This window comes from Balaenoptera acutorostrata, chromosome 4, assembly GCF_949987535.1.
Source record: "Balaenoptera acutorostrata chromosome 4, mBalAcu1.1, whole genome shotgun sequence".
NCBI lineage: Eukaryota > Metazoa > Chordata > Mammalia > Artiodactyla > Balaenopteridae > Balaenoptera > Balaenoptera acutorostrata.
This window is the reverse complement of record NC_080067.1, coordinates 72,773,451-72,788,592: the sequence shown is the minus strand read 5'-3', so window position 1 is coordinate 72,788,592 and position 15,142 is coordinate 72,773,451. Positions and strand designations below refer to the sequence as shown.

Genomic DNA, 15,142 nt, shown 5'->3' with positions numbered 1-15,142 from the left:
TTAACAGTTCACACGTCAGTTTCCATATGTAGCCTGAGAAACAAGACACTGAGAATCTTAGTTAACTCACTGTCTAATTATTCTGCCAGCAAGCAGTCTAATTCCCTTACCTGACCTTCAGGGCCCGAAGAAGGAAGGGCAGCAAGCGCGGCACACCCAAACCTGTGGCTTAGTTTTAATCCCAGTCAGATCTCCTGGCCTAGCTTGTCTGTGTCGCAAGTCAGTGTAGATGGCATCAAGAGATATACTCGTTACCCAAACTCTGCTGCCACTCTAGATAGCAAAGACCTAAGGTAATAAGAATTCGATGAACTACAGCCATAGCCTAAAGAGGGGCACCTTGGTGACCTTGAGAGGGCTTATATTCCTTGTAGGAATGAAAAATGCTCCTACACAATAACTAGGCCAAGTCTCTGGCCATTCCCATATAATTGAGGATTCTGCCTGGCTTGGCTTTCTTTATAGCACTCCCTAAAAGAAATCCCAGGCAATTCATTATGTATTATCAACTTTGTGAATGCCTTCTGACAAAATTTTAGTCCTAAATTGGTATGACCATGCTGTCTAAAATCATGTTATCACTCTTAAATAATGAAGTACAAATTAATTTTAAATATTTGCATAAGAAAAATTTTATTAGGAAGGTAGCTTTGACTGGGTGAGCAGTAAGTAGAAGAGCCCACACTGTTAATATGTTCCAGAACTGCAGAGGGAAGGAGTAATTTCCTAATTTTGCAAAAAATAAATTCTCTGTTTTATCTCACTAGTCTCCGTCACCCTCTTCTCATTGTCACAGATAATCGAAAGATGACCCCAGAGTAAAAGCTCATTCAAAGAAGGTGAAAATGAAGCGATCATGAATACCCAAGGGAGACTCACTGGTAAGTATAGCAGTTCATCATCTGGGGATCTTCGTTTCTTGATGGATGTCATCTGGATGCCATGTGTATTTTGACGAAAAGCTGGTGGAGGAAAAATGCAAGTTTCATCCTGGGAACATTTCTGAAGCAATAAATACATTTATTACACAGACAGTAGCACCAGCAACACTTATGAGATTAGAATTTCTAGTTCTAAGCAGCCAGTAATTGGTGATGATTGCTTTTACCTTAGCTGTAAACCTAGCAATAATGAGGTGGGGAGGAGGGAAGGTGAGGGAAAACAAATGAAAGAAAACCCCGGGGGAGGTCAGGGAGGCTGGGAAATGGCCTCTGGCTTAAGTAGTGCTGCAGGAATCCTTGTGTCTTCCTGGCATGGGTCTGTGAACAGCTGTTCAGGAAAGGAAGATACATTGGTTTTGTGTTTTATTTTTCAGGTCATTTATCTTCCAAGGAGGTAAATTCATGCTATAGAGGTTGTCTTGCCAGTGCATTCAGCCTTGTGAGTTTACCCTTCCGATGTCAGTATGTACGTCGCATAACTTTTGATAAGCAGTCTCTCTTTCCAGGACCTCAGTTTTCTCTTTGGTAAAATGAGTGAATTAATCTCATAAATCTCTAAGATTTCCACAATGTAGAAACTACACCCAGGATCCAGGGTATAGAGAGGATTCCTCTACCAAAGTTCAAATAATCGTTCTTACTGAAAGTTACTGATTTATTGGTAACTGAGGTGCTCGGGGAAGTGTATGGAGCTAGGCCAACAGACAGACCCAAGAGGAAAATAAGGGTAGAGATATAATTATGGATATTATATGTACTATTGATATTGTATATATAATATAAATCCTATGTATATGATTTTTTGAGGAATAATCAGGGAGAAAAAGAGACTAGCTGGAAAAGCAAATCACACTGAACAGCCAGAAGTTAACGGAGGTCAGTTGTTATAACACTGTTGTTCTGTAAAATGCAACAAAAATTTTTATTTCTTCTGCAGAATAATCAGTAAAAAGATTAAAACGTTTTTCATGATACAATTCATAGTGTGATGTTCTTTACAATACTTCCTGTCGTGATATCAGGCTTATGCAAGCCACCTTCTAGAATTATGTCTCACGCTTTAGTAGCTCGTGTGGATCAATGGTTTTCAAACGTTTGTTACCTGAAGAACCTCTGTTACCTGAAGGCCTCTGGGGACGTGTGCCTCACGGGCAAGGGGTAGTGTGAGCGGAGCGTGAAACCACAGCTCACCCCGACTCCTGCTTCTTCAGCTACAGCAGCTCTGCTTTCATCTATTTTGCATTCTTTGAAATATTTCTTTAATAAAAGCTTTTACTGCTTAAAAAGACCACTTGGAAAACAACTGACCTAAATCATTAGCCTCACTATAAATGATGTAACTAAGGCCCCAAGTGGGTCCTACACATCAAAATTCAATGAAACCCAGATCTGCATATTTCCCAGACTGCACTTTATAAAATGTGTTCTTAAGTCTCACTATTTCCCCAGATTCATGAGGAGGGCAGGTGGCATTTTCAACCCTCATGCTCAATAATAGAAAAATAAATGGATACCAATAGGCTGAGATACTGCTTCTCAAACTTTAGCTGGCAACAGAATCACCTGCAGGTCTTGCACAACATAGGTTCCTGGACCTCACACCCAGAATTTCTGATTCAGCAAGTCTGGGAACTAAGAATTTGCATTTCTACCCAGTTTCCGGATGATGCTGACGTTACTGGTTTGGCAGTCATATCTGGAGCATTGCTGACTAAGAAATCCTCACCGTGATGATTTGCTTTTGAAATGCTATAGTGTACACCTGGAGTCCATTTCAGCGAGAGCTGCTCCCATCAGCTCTGGGGCCTCAGGTCATACTTGCCTCTAAAGCCCTTAGGTCTTATTCTGCAGCTTCTCAAAGATCACTCCCCAGCCCCCTTCTCTGGAGAAGACTTAACCCTACCCCATTTGGCCACTACAGCTACTTACGGCGCTTCGTACCATCACCGTTCTTTGTGCTGTCCGAGACTTGCTGCTTTCTGATGCTGTCTTCGTCTGCCTTCCTATCTCTCCCTGGGCAAGCACAGATCCGGGCCTCAAAACAGCGGCGGCCCAGGACTTGCCCACTAGGAATTAGAGAAGAGGAGAAGAAAGGGTTAAATTAAAAGAATTTGAAAAGTCCCCTGCTGGCCATCACCAGTGCACCACCACTACCAGCTTGGTTATGGCTGCTTTGAGGATGGGCCCCAAAGCATCTGGCAGAACACAAAAGTGCTTACACGCCATGAGCAATATTAGTAAATAGCATCCATTTGTTCTGCAAAGAACCTCCAAGCCATTAGCTGAACAGCTGTATTTAGCTACATATTTTGAAGGAAACTTGAGTTAAGCCAGTGGATGTCTCCAGATAAAATCCCCATAGGCAGCTCAGACTTATTCAAAGAAACTGTTAAATGCCTCGGGGGCCACATGAAAACAAACACTGTCTAATCAGAAACTATTCCAGTCAAATGTCAAGAATTCAGGTATGAAGCGACTTGAACACCTTCCCAATTCTTTTTTTTTCTCTTCTACCTTTACCCAGCCCGATCTGTCTCCACTTTCTTAGATCTTTTATCTAAGTGTTTGCAGCAAGGATTTAAAGCACAAAGGACAAAATCAAGGGTAGCTCTCTGCTGCACATGCAAAGGTAATGATAAAGCAAACACAATTTCACTTTGCCCTCTGCCCAGAGTTTCTATAGAATAATTCTGCAAATGCCACTTACTCTCTGGTTTCCAGAGTAACGATGATTAAAATTGGACGGCGGTTCATCCCTCCAACACAACTGCTGTTACACATGAAATTGTACAAGACTGTCGTGAATTCAGTGCCAACCTTAACATGGAGAGGGGGAAAAAACAGTCGGTGTTAACCATGGTTTGAACTGATGTCCTTTCTTCTCAGTTCTTCCTTCTTAGCTCTCACTTATTTAAACAACTCCACTTCCGAGGAAGCGATGTGCTTTCTTCTACAAAGGCAAACTGTAAAATCCACAGTAGCTTCTTCTTTGCCTTGGATCTTGGGAAGCTTAAAGCTAATATCTGTAACATTGGATCCTACCCAAGGTGAGATAGGCTTTTAAAAAATAATGATCTTTGACCCTACATATTCATTTGCAAGCTGATCATATCACGCAATTCAAATAGGGTTCATCACATATACGAAAAGAGAGAGATGAAAAAATTACTAACTATAGCAGTAATGCTCCAGGGATATTTTCCCGAGGTGGATAAAACAGTACAACATATATGTGAATGTACACTTCTATAAAGAACACTCTGGAGCTTAAAAGGTCCTCAGAATTAAATCATCTAGTCCAGAAAACGGATTTATGGGTGAGGCAATCTGAAGCCCAGAGATGGAGAGTTATAAGCTAAAGTTTCTCAGAGTGAGTCAGCAAATGAAGAGTCTCTGTTCTCACTACCCCCGTGTTCTTTCTGCCACACCACTCTGCTTTTCTAACCTGCGAACCTGTACATTCAAACTTCAGTTAAGAGTTCCATCTTAGGTTCTCCCATTTTCAGGCCAGTGGAAAAATACTTGTATCCAGTACTCATGTACATCCACTACTAGCTGAATTGCCAGTTAAGATCTCTGGATAATAATGCCACGTATAAACTCAACTGTAGATTCAATTATCATCTGCCGTTAAGATGGGAACATGGGCACAGAGCCACGTTACCAAGTACAAATTTAGCACAAATTTAGGAGTTTTGAAGGGGGATAGAGAAGTGGCCTGTGGAGAAGAGGGAGAGAAGAAACACAACAAAGGTTACTTGTTTTATAACAAGGACTAAAATAGAAATTGATGCTTGAAACACCCCCTATCACCAAAACTAATACTCTCAAGTTTTCCCAGTCCTTATCTGCTTACCTGAGGTGGCTCATAAGGTACGAGCACACTCTGTCTTCCTGTGATGGGGTCTTCTACGTACTGGGCATGGCTGTTCCCTTCTACTCGAATCAAATGACTAGGAGGGGCGATCTGTCCTGCAGAACGGAGACAGAAAAAAAAATTCTTAGTTCTTCACTCTCAAAACAAAGAAAACAAAATGAAACTGTATGGACAGAACGTTGGCGGCCAAAGAAATGGTTTGTGTAATAGAGGAAATATACATCCTTGAAAAGAGGAATAGATCCTGTTGCCAGAGATCTAACACATGAAAGTATCACCACCCATACAGCCACAGAAAGGACAGGAATGTTCATCTGTATTTAAGGGAACAGTCCCATGTTTCTGGTGCTCAGGGTAAACAATTCAAGTGGTAGAGAACTCTATGACTACATCTCTGACCTGATCCCTACAGGCGATTTTTCTAGCTTCTCTGGAAAATGGAAGAAAAAGGAGCAAGTTAATTTAAAAAAATATATTAGCTTGAGAGAAAATACTGCCCCCAAATTGACCATTAAAAATACTAAATAGGAAGCTATGGATGGCAAGGATATAACTTTCACTTTGCCTATTCTTTTTTTCATCATGAAGTCTCCATCTTACTTTGGTCATAAAGATGGGAAACTTACTGTTTTTATTGCGCTGCAAGAGCCCCAGGTTAGAGGGTAAGAAAGGGCAAGCAAGTTTTAAAAGAGTATAGGCAAAGTTTCACAAAATGTGATACCTGGTGGAACTCGAAAAGAAAGAAGCTGCTCCAAGAGTTAATGACGTGAAGGTGTTTTTTAACCTTTGGCTGCACATTCTCATTCTACAAATTGGATATTCAATAAAAGTAAAAAGTTAAGTGTATCAAGATGCTCTCTGCTCTCTAAAGCATCATCTATTATGGCAAAAACTAAAAACAACTATTATGTCAAACAATGAGAAAAAAAAAACAATAAGAAATGGTTATGTCACCTTGAGGGATGGAGGGCAATTATGGAAACCTATAATGAAGCCTAGCTCTAGGGGATAACCTTTATAGCATATTGTTAAGTGAAAAGCAAGATGCAAAGGTATGGATAATGAAATCATATAAACAAGGACTAGAAATTAATGTGTAAAAAATAGTTGTATTAAGCTGGGAGGACTTTAACTTTCTCTTTTTAAATTTCTATCTATTTTCTTTCTCCATTTTTTTTTCTCTAACATCTATTATATTCTCTACATATACACATTCTGGCTACCTACCAATCTTTCTATTTTTCATATAATTTCTATAAAAAGTATCCTAACTCCCAACCCTGCTGCACCCTCATCACTCTTTGATGAATCTTTATGCTTTCTTCTGTCCTTCCTTTCCATTTTTCTGTCTTCTTGACTTAGCCTGCCTTCAAAGAACTTTAGAACAGCAGATGTAAGGGGACCCTTGGAAATATGGACCACTTCTGTAAAACTATTACTGGATCTGAGGCTCAGAGGCTGAGGCCTAACTTACCTATGGATACAGCACTTAAAGGTGGCCCCAAGATACCTGCTCTTTGACTCCCAGTCCTTCACTTTACTGTTTCCCATCCCCAGCTTACATTCTAGATCTTCTATTAACTCTTCTTATCTATTATTTGTCTTCATTTCTTCTTCTTAGTTCCTACTTTCTTCTTCTATTTTTTTTTTTTTTAATATTTCTCATCTTTTATGCTACTATCTCTTCCCCTTCTAGACCCTAATTGGTCTGGCCTTGACAATCACCCTGGGAGAGGCACTGAAGCCCCTAGCCAGGGCCCAACAGAGCAGGGGCCACATGTTCTCCTTAAACCCTCCCATTAAAAAAAAAAAAAAGAAGAAGAAGGAAGGAAGCAGTAGGGAGTAGAGAGGCAAGTCCAGGTCACTGAGCAATTACCAATATTAAAATAAACAGTTCAATCATTGTGAAAGCCTGAAATTTACTCATCATTATTCTCAGGCAGTCTTGTCAGCCAGAAAGGTAGCCTGAGCTGCCATCAGACAGCAGAGGTTGGAACCAGGTAAGTGGGCACCAAACAAAAGTCTCCACAGGAGCTCTATTTCAAGGAACTTAGTTGAATGGACACAGATCCCCATTCTCCTTACCCTCGTTGAATTCACGGCTCAGCTCATGGTTGGGGCACCTTTTCACCACTTCAGTGACATGCTCGGCCTTCTTGTAGACAGGCATGGCACGGATGACAGCGCCCTGAGGAGGTGGGGTCATCACCTTGATCTGGATGGGACATGTCTTTGCAATCTGGCAGTACAGTTTCTTCAGTTCAGTGGAATACTGCTTAGAGATGGGCCAATGGTGGAGGAAAGAAAAGAAACAATAGGAGATACTGTTGTTCAAAATACCTGTTCAAAATCAGAACAAGGAACATATATCTACTTTCTGTAAACACATACCTTTATAGCTGCCTGTATGAAACCGAGCAGGACCCTGTGGGGCTCCTGGGTAGAGAAGCCTTCCAGGTCCCCCATTCCTTGTTTGTAGGGAACAGACTCTAGCCTCCATGACCTTCCCTGAGCCCCAAAGGGCAGTTTCAAACATTTGCTAATCAGGGAAGGGAGAGGATGCAGAGACAAATGAGGAGCAGCCAGAAAACAATAGTGCAGCCTTGGGGCAGGGTCCTGGTTCTGCCTCAAGGGATACACAGAACAATATCTTTGAGTTCCTTACAGAACCAAAACCCCCAACAAATGGAGTTAGCATTCTTCATTCCAGAGAAGACCACCTGAGGCCAGATTAAAGCAACGAGAAAAACTCATCAGACTACCTGAGACCAGATTAAAGGAGTGCAGGCTCTGCACACACCCTAATCTTATCATCAACTCTGCCCTTGAACCATCACTATAAAACTCCTCACCAAATCCTCCAGGGTTGGGTCACACAGTTATTGAGGGCAGGAGCCCGCTCTGCCCCCCTTTGCCTGGCAAAGCAATAAAGCTATTCTCTTCTACTTCACCCAAAACTCTATCTCTGGGATTTGATTCGGCACTGGTGTACAGAGGCTGAGCTTTCGGCATCACGTTCACCGTTGTCTACTATATGCGTGACATCTAGCAATCTTATTCGAGGGAATTACATTCATTGATCAAATTAATCATTTTTTCCACTTTAAATAAAATCCTATGTCTACAAACTATTTCACATTTATCAAAACACATTTATGTCATTATTTCCTGTTATCTTCTCTTTAGGATGAAGAAAGAGATTCTCAGAAATATTTCAATGATTAACACTATGAACAGCTTTACAGAGTACCAGAAACTAAATGGAAAAACAATGTTCTCATGTACTGAGTGATATTAAACAGATTATAATTAATCCCCCCCCCCCTTATAATACTCATAGGAATTAGGGTTTATGGAAAAAAATGTTTTAAGATAGAATATCTGGCAGATAGTGAAGAGATTTTACCTGAGGTCAACCAACTAGAAAACTGCAAAGCAAAAGTTCCCGCAAATGACTGCACTTATCTTCTAAGGTCATAGCCTAAAAGAATGAGGGATCTGGAAGGGGCCACTTGGTCATACGTTCTCATGAAAGAAGGACTGCTCTACTACAACACAGCAAATCATGGCAGCAAAAAGATTATCTTTTCACTCACAAGTGACTGAAATTTTTCCTCCCCACACTACCTTCTGTAGGGAGAGGAAGTTCAGTGGTTGGTTGACTGTAAAATTTGAAAATAGGGTGGAGAATGCATGAGACCTTGAAGAAAAAGTTCCATCCTTGTTGTTTCCTCTTCCCACCTCTGAAACAGTATAGAAAGTCTACATTCTAATCCTTATACTATCTTGAACCTTATCACCCCTGTTCTCTGGGTCAATGTCTCATCACTGCATTCCTCCTCATTCTGATGTTGAGTGAAACCACCCAGGTAGTGGAATTGATGGCCAAGAGCAGGGTGCCTAGTAACACTTACCCAAACAAAGGTAAACAGACACACACAGGTTACAATCCTAAATTGGCAGCAACATCCTTCCAGGGAAAAGACACTGGGGAGCAGGAGCCAGAGTGGCAAAGGGATTCATTATTGCTATGTTCCAACCCACCTCTGAATAGAGGCAAATGTCCCATGGAAAATCACATTTAAAAATAATTGTTTTATCTCTTCCTTTTGAAATATAATATTTATTTAAATAATCTTTCTTTTTCTCCCAGGCATTTCATTATATGAAATTTTCAGTTAAAAATTTCCTAATACTAGATGTGGATTACATAATCGTTTCTCCATGCCCACAGGTCAAGGATTAAACACAGCAAAAGGGTTTTATATAGTGTGAAGAAATAGGAAGCATGCCATAAATCAACCACAAAAATAAAATTCTACTTGGGAAACACTGAATGGAATCTAGGTGGATATTTTTCCTCTAGTGTTTTTAACCAATGACTTTACAAATAAAGACATCGTCTTAAAGCATGTTATGAACTCATTTTTATTGAGAACTCTCAGAAAATAAGCATATCTGTTTGTGTTTTAACTAAACTAGGAGATGTATAATCTAAACATGAGTTTCATAAAATGCACCTTAGGAAAGATGACTGCAAAAAAAGTTTGTCAGCTAACACCTAAAGGCAAATAAGGCACCCATCCAAGCGTGTAAAGATTGCAAGAAAAGAAGGATAAGTGTTCAGAGTAAGACAGTTAAGAGAAACGTTCTGTTTCAATAGCTGATATACTGTAAATCACACTTGACAGACTAAAACGTAAAAGTACTAAGAATAATCTTAGGCATCATCAGGTTAAATCTTCACTCATCCTTAAGAGGTGGGAGGGGGGATCTAATTTCTGCGTTTCAGTAATGATATGCAATAATAACTTCACCATTTTCTGAGTTGTGGTGTAAGAAATTTAATCTTCACAGAAGCCTAATAGGAAGGTATTACGGATCTACAATCTCTTATCTGAAACCCCTGGGGCCAGATGTTTCAGAATCCAGAATTGTTTAGATTTTAGAAAGGGAGTAGAGTTCATATAGCATATGTTATAAACACCTCCAGCAGGATTTAGTGGGCCACCCTATAATCAAATCTTAATATTTCTTCAGAATTCATGAAGATTCACACTAAGTAGGAAATGACCATAAACCCTCAATGTTCAGGCCAGGTTTCACCACCACCTGAGTTTGCCACGAACTTATGAAATTAAAACAAAACCAAAGCAACTTTTGTTTTTCAGAGTTCTTTGAATTTCAGAATTTCAGATAACAGATAATGGATCAGTATTATTATCCCCATTTTATAGATAAGAAGGCAGAGGACTTGCCTGAGGTCACAGAGAAGATCTGGTTAACAACCAGTATATAAGAATCATCCATAGTCCTGGAACAATAGTTCCTCATCTCTCATTCTCTTGGCTCTGCAGTGCATATTTCTGTACTTTTATTTTTTTTCTAATTCTCAAACGTGTGGCTATTTGCCAAATCAACCTAAGAGGTATACAATCTTCTCTAACATTAAAATGGAGCTCAAAAATGATCTACTTACCATCAATAATTCCTCTTTATTTATTTCTCAGTATAATAATGTTTGCTCATTTCAGTGCAGGGAGAAGCAGCAAGTGATAGAAGTGAAATAATCCTGGACTAGGGGGAAGCCGACCTAGAGTCTAGGACCAGCTGTCTGTCAGTAATTCTATTACGGCTCTGGGGTATTCATGAAAGAGGTCCTGCTCTTTCACATGGTGTATGAAGGCCCTTTGTGTTCTGGCTTCATCTTTCTCTCATTCCCTCCCCTCACCCCCCAAACACACACACTTCCCACTCCCATGTTCTACCCATGCAAACCTCATCATGCCTCAAACACACCATACATTCATCACCCACAATTCAAACATATTTTCCTTCTGTTCTCCACACCATGCCAGGAAAATTTAGATATTACTCTTCAGCTAGGGCTGCATCTGTGGCTGTAAACCATATTTTCCAATTTTAGTGATGAGGGTTTACTACTGACTAAATCTAAATGTCTGACCAGGGCCAGGATACGTTCCAATTGTTGTTTCCAGTTAAACTTCCAGAACTGTTGTTCAGTAATCAGAGAGGCTGAAGTGGTCTAGCATGGGTCCTTCTTGACAAAGCCAAGTTTCTGCTACTCTATTTCCTTCATTATTTGCAAATTGGTTCTGTGATGACATTTAATATTTTTCCAGTACTAAATTCAGTCTCCCTGGCCTACAGTGTATTCATAATTCCTTAGATTTGCTCACTTCCCCCACCAAATAGCCACTATCATCTTCATCAATTTTCCATGCTTCTGCAAGATCACTAAAAATGGGAATCTAATTTATGCCAAGATTTTAAAATACCCTGGTGATTCAAGTCAGCAGAGACTACAAATTGGAATACATCTGGATTCTTTTAATGTCTCTCTTCCTCTCTGGGACTTCTAAAATTTACCTCTAAAATGCTCCCAAACACTGACCTGAGATTCTGTAAATCTAAAGACCAATTTCTTCTTTTGGGTATGTATGCTTTGTTTTCCTTTAATCAGCTTTGAAGTGTAATTTACTATAAAATACACCAATTTTTAAGAGTACGTGTTGGTGACTTTTGACACGTGTACACTCTTATGTAACCACTATCATGAGTAAGATACACACTATTTCCATCCCCTCCCCAGCCTTCCCCGAGTCCCCACCCCTCATCAAAATTATCTTTTTCCCCTTTGCAGTTAATCTTCGCCCCAACCCATTCTCAGGCAATCTGTACCTGCTTTCTCTTGTTACACTTTTGCCTTTCTAAATTTTTATAGAAATGGAATAATACTGTACATTATGTGCCTGGATTCTCTCACTTAGCATAACGCTTCTGAGATTCACTGACGTTTTTGCATGTATCAGCATTCTATGTTATTATTGAATGGAATTCCATTATTTATCAAGTCACCAATTATTTCCAGTTTTTATTTACTTTGAATAAAACTACAGTTGGTTTCCATATCTGTGGGTTCCACATCCACAGATTCAACCAAGCATGGATTGAAAATATATGGAGGAAAATTTTTCCAGAAAGTTCCAAAAAGCAAAACTTGGATTTGCCATGCCAGCAACTATTTACATAGCATTCACATTGTATTAAGCATTATAAGAAATCTAGAGATGATTTGAAGTATAAAAGAGGACGTATGTGGGTTAAATGTAAATGCTACACCATTTTATATAAGGGACTTGAGCATCTGTGGATTTTGGTATTCACTGGGGGTCCTGGAACCAATCTCCCATGGATATGGAGGGACAACTGCATTATGAACATTTATATACAAATCTTAGGACATATGTTTACATTATTTTGGATAAGTACTGCAAGCGTGATTGCTGATTAAGTGTATGCTTAACTTCATAAGAAACTTCCAAACTGTTTTACAAAGACGTTGTGCCATTTTACATCACCACCAGCAGCGTATGAGGGCTTCATATCCTTGTCAGCACTTAGTATTGTCAATTTCAATGCCATCCTAGCATGTATGTAGTGGTTCTCATTGTGGTTTAAATTAGCATCTCCCTGATGTTTAATGATCTTGAGTATCTTTTCATATACATATATACTTCGTTTATATTTATATTTTATATAATGAAAAGTTTAAAATATAAATATATTTATATTTACTTTATATTATTTTTATATACTTATTTGCTATTCTTTTCTGAAGTGTCTGTTCAAATCTTTTATACTTTTTAATTTTTCATTTTTTAATTGGGTTGCTTGTGTTCATAATTTGAGTGAAAAGAGTTCTTTATGTATTCTGGATACAAGTCCTTTATGTAATATAAGTTAAAAACTTATATATTTTCTCCCAGGCTATAGATTGCCTTTTTTACCCCACTTTCTGTGCTTTTCCAAAACAGTTAATTTTAAGAAATTATCAATATTTTGCCCTTAAGGCTCATGCATTTTGTGTCCTAAGAAATTTTGGTCTAATCCAAAGTTAGAAGGATTTTCTATGTTTTCCTGTAGAAGATTTATAATCTTAGCTCCTGCATTTAGTCCTATATCTACTTTCAGTCTCCTCTTTCTCTCCCTTCTCTTCCTCTTTCTCTTCTTTTTTTAATGGATATTCAATTGTTCCAGCACAGTTTGTTGAAAAGATTATATTTTCCTCCTATTGACTATCTTTGGCAACTTTTGTGAAAATTAATTGACCGTATGTGTTCAGGTCTTTATCTGGACCTGCCTTCTTTTCTATTGATCTATTCATACATCAGTATCACACTGTCTGGATTACTCTAACTTTATAGCAAGTCTTAAAATCAGGTAATCTGATTCTTCCAATTTTGTTCTTCTTTTTCAAAATTGTTTTAGCTATTCTAGGTCCTTTGAATTTCCATATAATATTTACAAGAAATTTGTCAATTCCCACAGAAATGCCTGGTAGAATTTTGGATGAGACTGTGTTGAATATATAGGTCATCTTGAAGAGAATTAATATCTTAGCAATATTGTATCTTCTAATCCATGAACATGGTATATATCTCCATTTAATTAGAACATCTTTAATTTCTCTCAGGAATATTTTATAGTCTTCAGTGTGCAAATCTTGCACAAATTTCTTAGATTATGTCTTTAATAATTTTTAATTGTAAATAATACTTTACATTTCTAATTGTATTTTTCTAGTACATAAAATATAATTGATTTTTGTATATTGACCATATATCCTGTCAATATACAAAATCTTTCTAAACTTATTAGTTCTAGTAGTTTTTTGTAGGTACAATTTTCTACATAGATGATGATGTCAACTGCAAGTAAAGCCAGTTTCATTTCTTCTTTTCTAACATGCATGACTTTTAATTTTTTATTCTTGACTAACTACATTAATTGAACTATCATTCAATTTGCTATTGTTTTGTTTTTCTTCTTTAAATTGGTATCTTAGATCATTGATTTTAGATTTTCATATTTTCCTAATATAAGCATTTAATTCTACAAAGTTCACTTTAAGCACTCCTTTAGCTATATCTACAACATTCTGATGTATCTAATTTTTTACATTGAGGAACACATGAAGCATTTCTTTTTGGGGGGTTGGGTTCTATTATACTTTGTATCCAATGCAATAAGGGACTATACAACATTCTTGAGAAAAATAATTCTTTCTCTAGGTTTTTGGTTTGTTTCATGGATTCCACTTCTAGTTTGAACTTATTTCCCCTTTGCACATTTTCTTACCATTCTAAACAGATTTTTTTTTCATTGTTCTTCCAAGGTTATATTTATCTCTAGCTAGGTTTTTCCTACTGACAGGTATCAAATCAAGAATGCAGGTTGATTTTATACCTGAAAAAGGAATCTACTATAACTTAAGAATTTCTTTGGTGATGCAAGTCCACTGCATTGAATTTCCAGCAGCTTTTTGGGTGGATATTAAACAGTCCAAATTTTACGTTTGAAATTATAAAGTTTCTCTCCCTGTAGTGCTGTTACTATTAGAAGCAGTTATGGGGATTAAAAACTTATCCAACTTCTCTCTTTTTTTTTTTTTTTAATAAATCTGTCTGTTTTCATAGTTATAACAACATGTATACATAAAAAAAATTATGGAAAAAAGAAAATATATGACATATTCCCCCTACCCAGAGATACATACCTCTAACATTTTAGACTTTTTCCTATGCATGTGCACACACACACACACACACACACACACACACATATATACACAAACTGGGGCATATCATACAAAGTTTGGTATCTTTTTTTATTTAACATATCATGAGCCTGTTCTAATTTTAAAATATAATTTTATGTAGTTATTTTTATAGTATTAAAAAGGGATATATTATGATTTATTTAAGCATATTTTCTTTTATAGTATAAATTTTACTCCATTGTAAAAATATTAAAAATAACACTGAAGAGCACATTTTAGTATAGAAATCTTTAGTACATAAATTAATTTTAACTGAATCTCTTGAAACTGGATAATTGAGTCAATGTATCTTTTAGCATTGTAGAAGTCTGAGGTCAATTTGAATTTTTTTCCTTTAAATTAAGCAAGCTGCTTATTTCTCCCTAGATATTTTCAGGATTTTGTTTCCTTCTTTATTCTGTTTTTGTTTTTGTTTTAAGTGAGAATGTTTCTAAATATGTCCTTTTTTTTCTCAAAATAACTTGAAAATTGGTGAACTCTTTCAACTTACATGCTTGAACTCAACTCTGTAAATTTCTTATTTTTTTCTTTTTTTTAACCTGTGTTTTTGTTCCTTCTTCTCTTATTAGTTTCTAGAAACATATAAATCTTACTCTGGATATCCCTCTCTATCCACCATACATTTTATATACTCAAACACTAATTGTTGACATCTTTTTCTTTTGTTTGCATTCTGGGAAA

At 37.5% G+C, this 15,142-nt stretch overlaps 1 protein-coding gene across 6 annotated transcripts in view; it reads right to left on the bottom strand.

Moving 5' to 3' along the window:
* Positions 1 to 15,142, bottom strand: part of TP63 (tumor protein p63) — a 222,300-nt gene that overhangs the window by 23,393 nt on the left and 183,765 nt on the right. For 5 of the 6 annotated variants that reach the window (XM_028162102.2, XM_007195219.2, XM_007195221.3 and 2 more), the window contains 5 exons: positions 6,904 to 7,090; positions 4,798 to 4,913; positions 3,649 to 3,758; positions 2,871 to 3,007; positions 880 to 962 (listed from right to left, as the gene is read on the bottom strand). In XM_028162102.2, coding sequence (XP_028017903.1) covers positions 880 to 962; positions 2,871 to 3,007; positions 3,649 to 3,758; positions 4,798 to 4,913; positions 6,904 to 7,090 — 633 coding nt within the window. The remainder of the gene's footprint in view (positions 1 to 879; positions 963 to 2,870; positions 3,008 to 3,648; positions 3,759 to 4,797; positions 4,914 to 6,903; positions 7,091 to 15,142) is intronic. The other variant, XM_007195218.3, reaches the window with a different exon arrangement.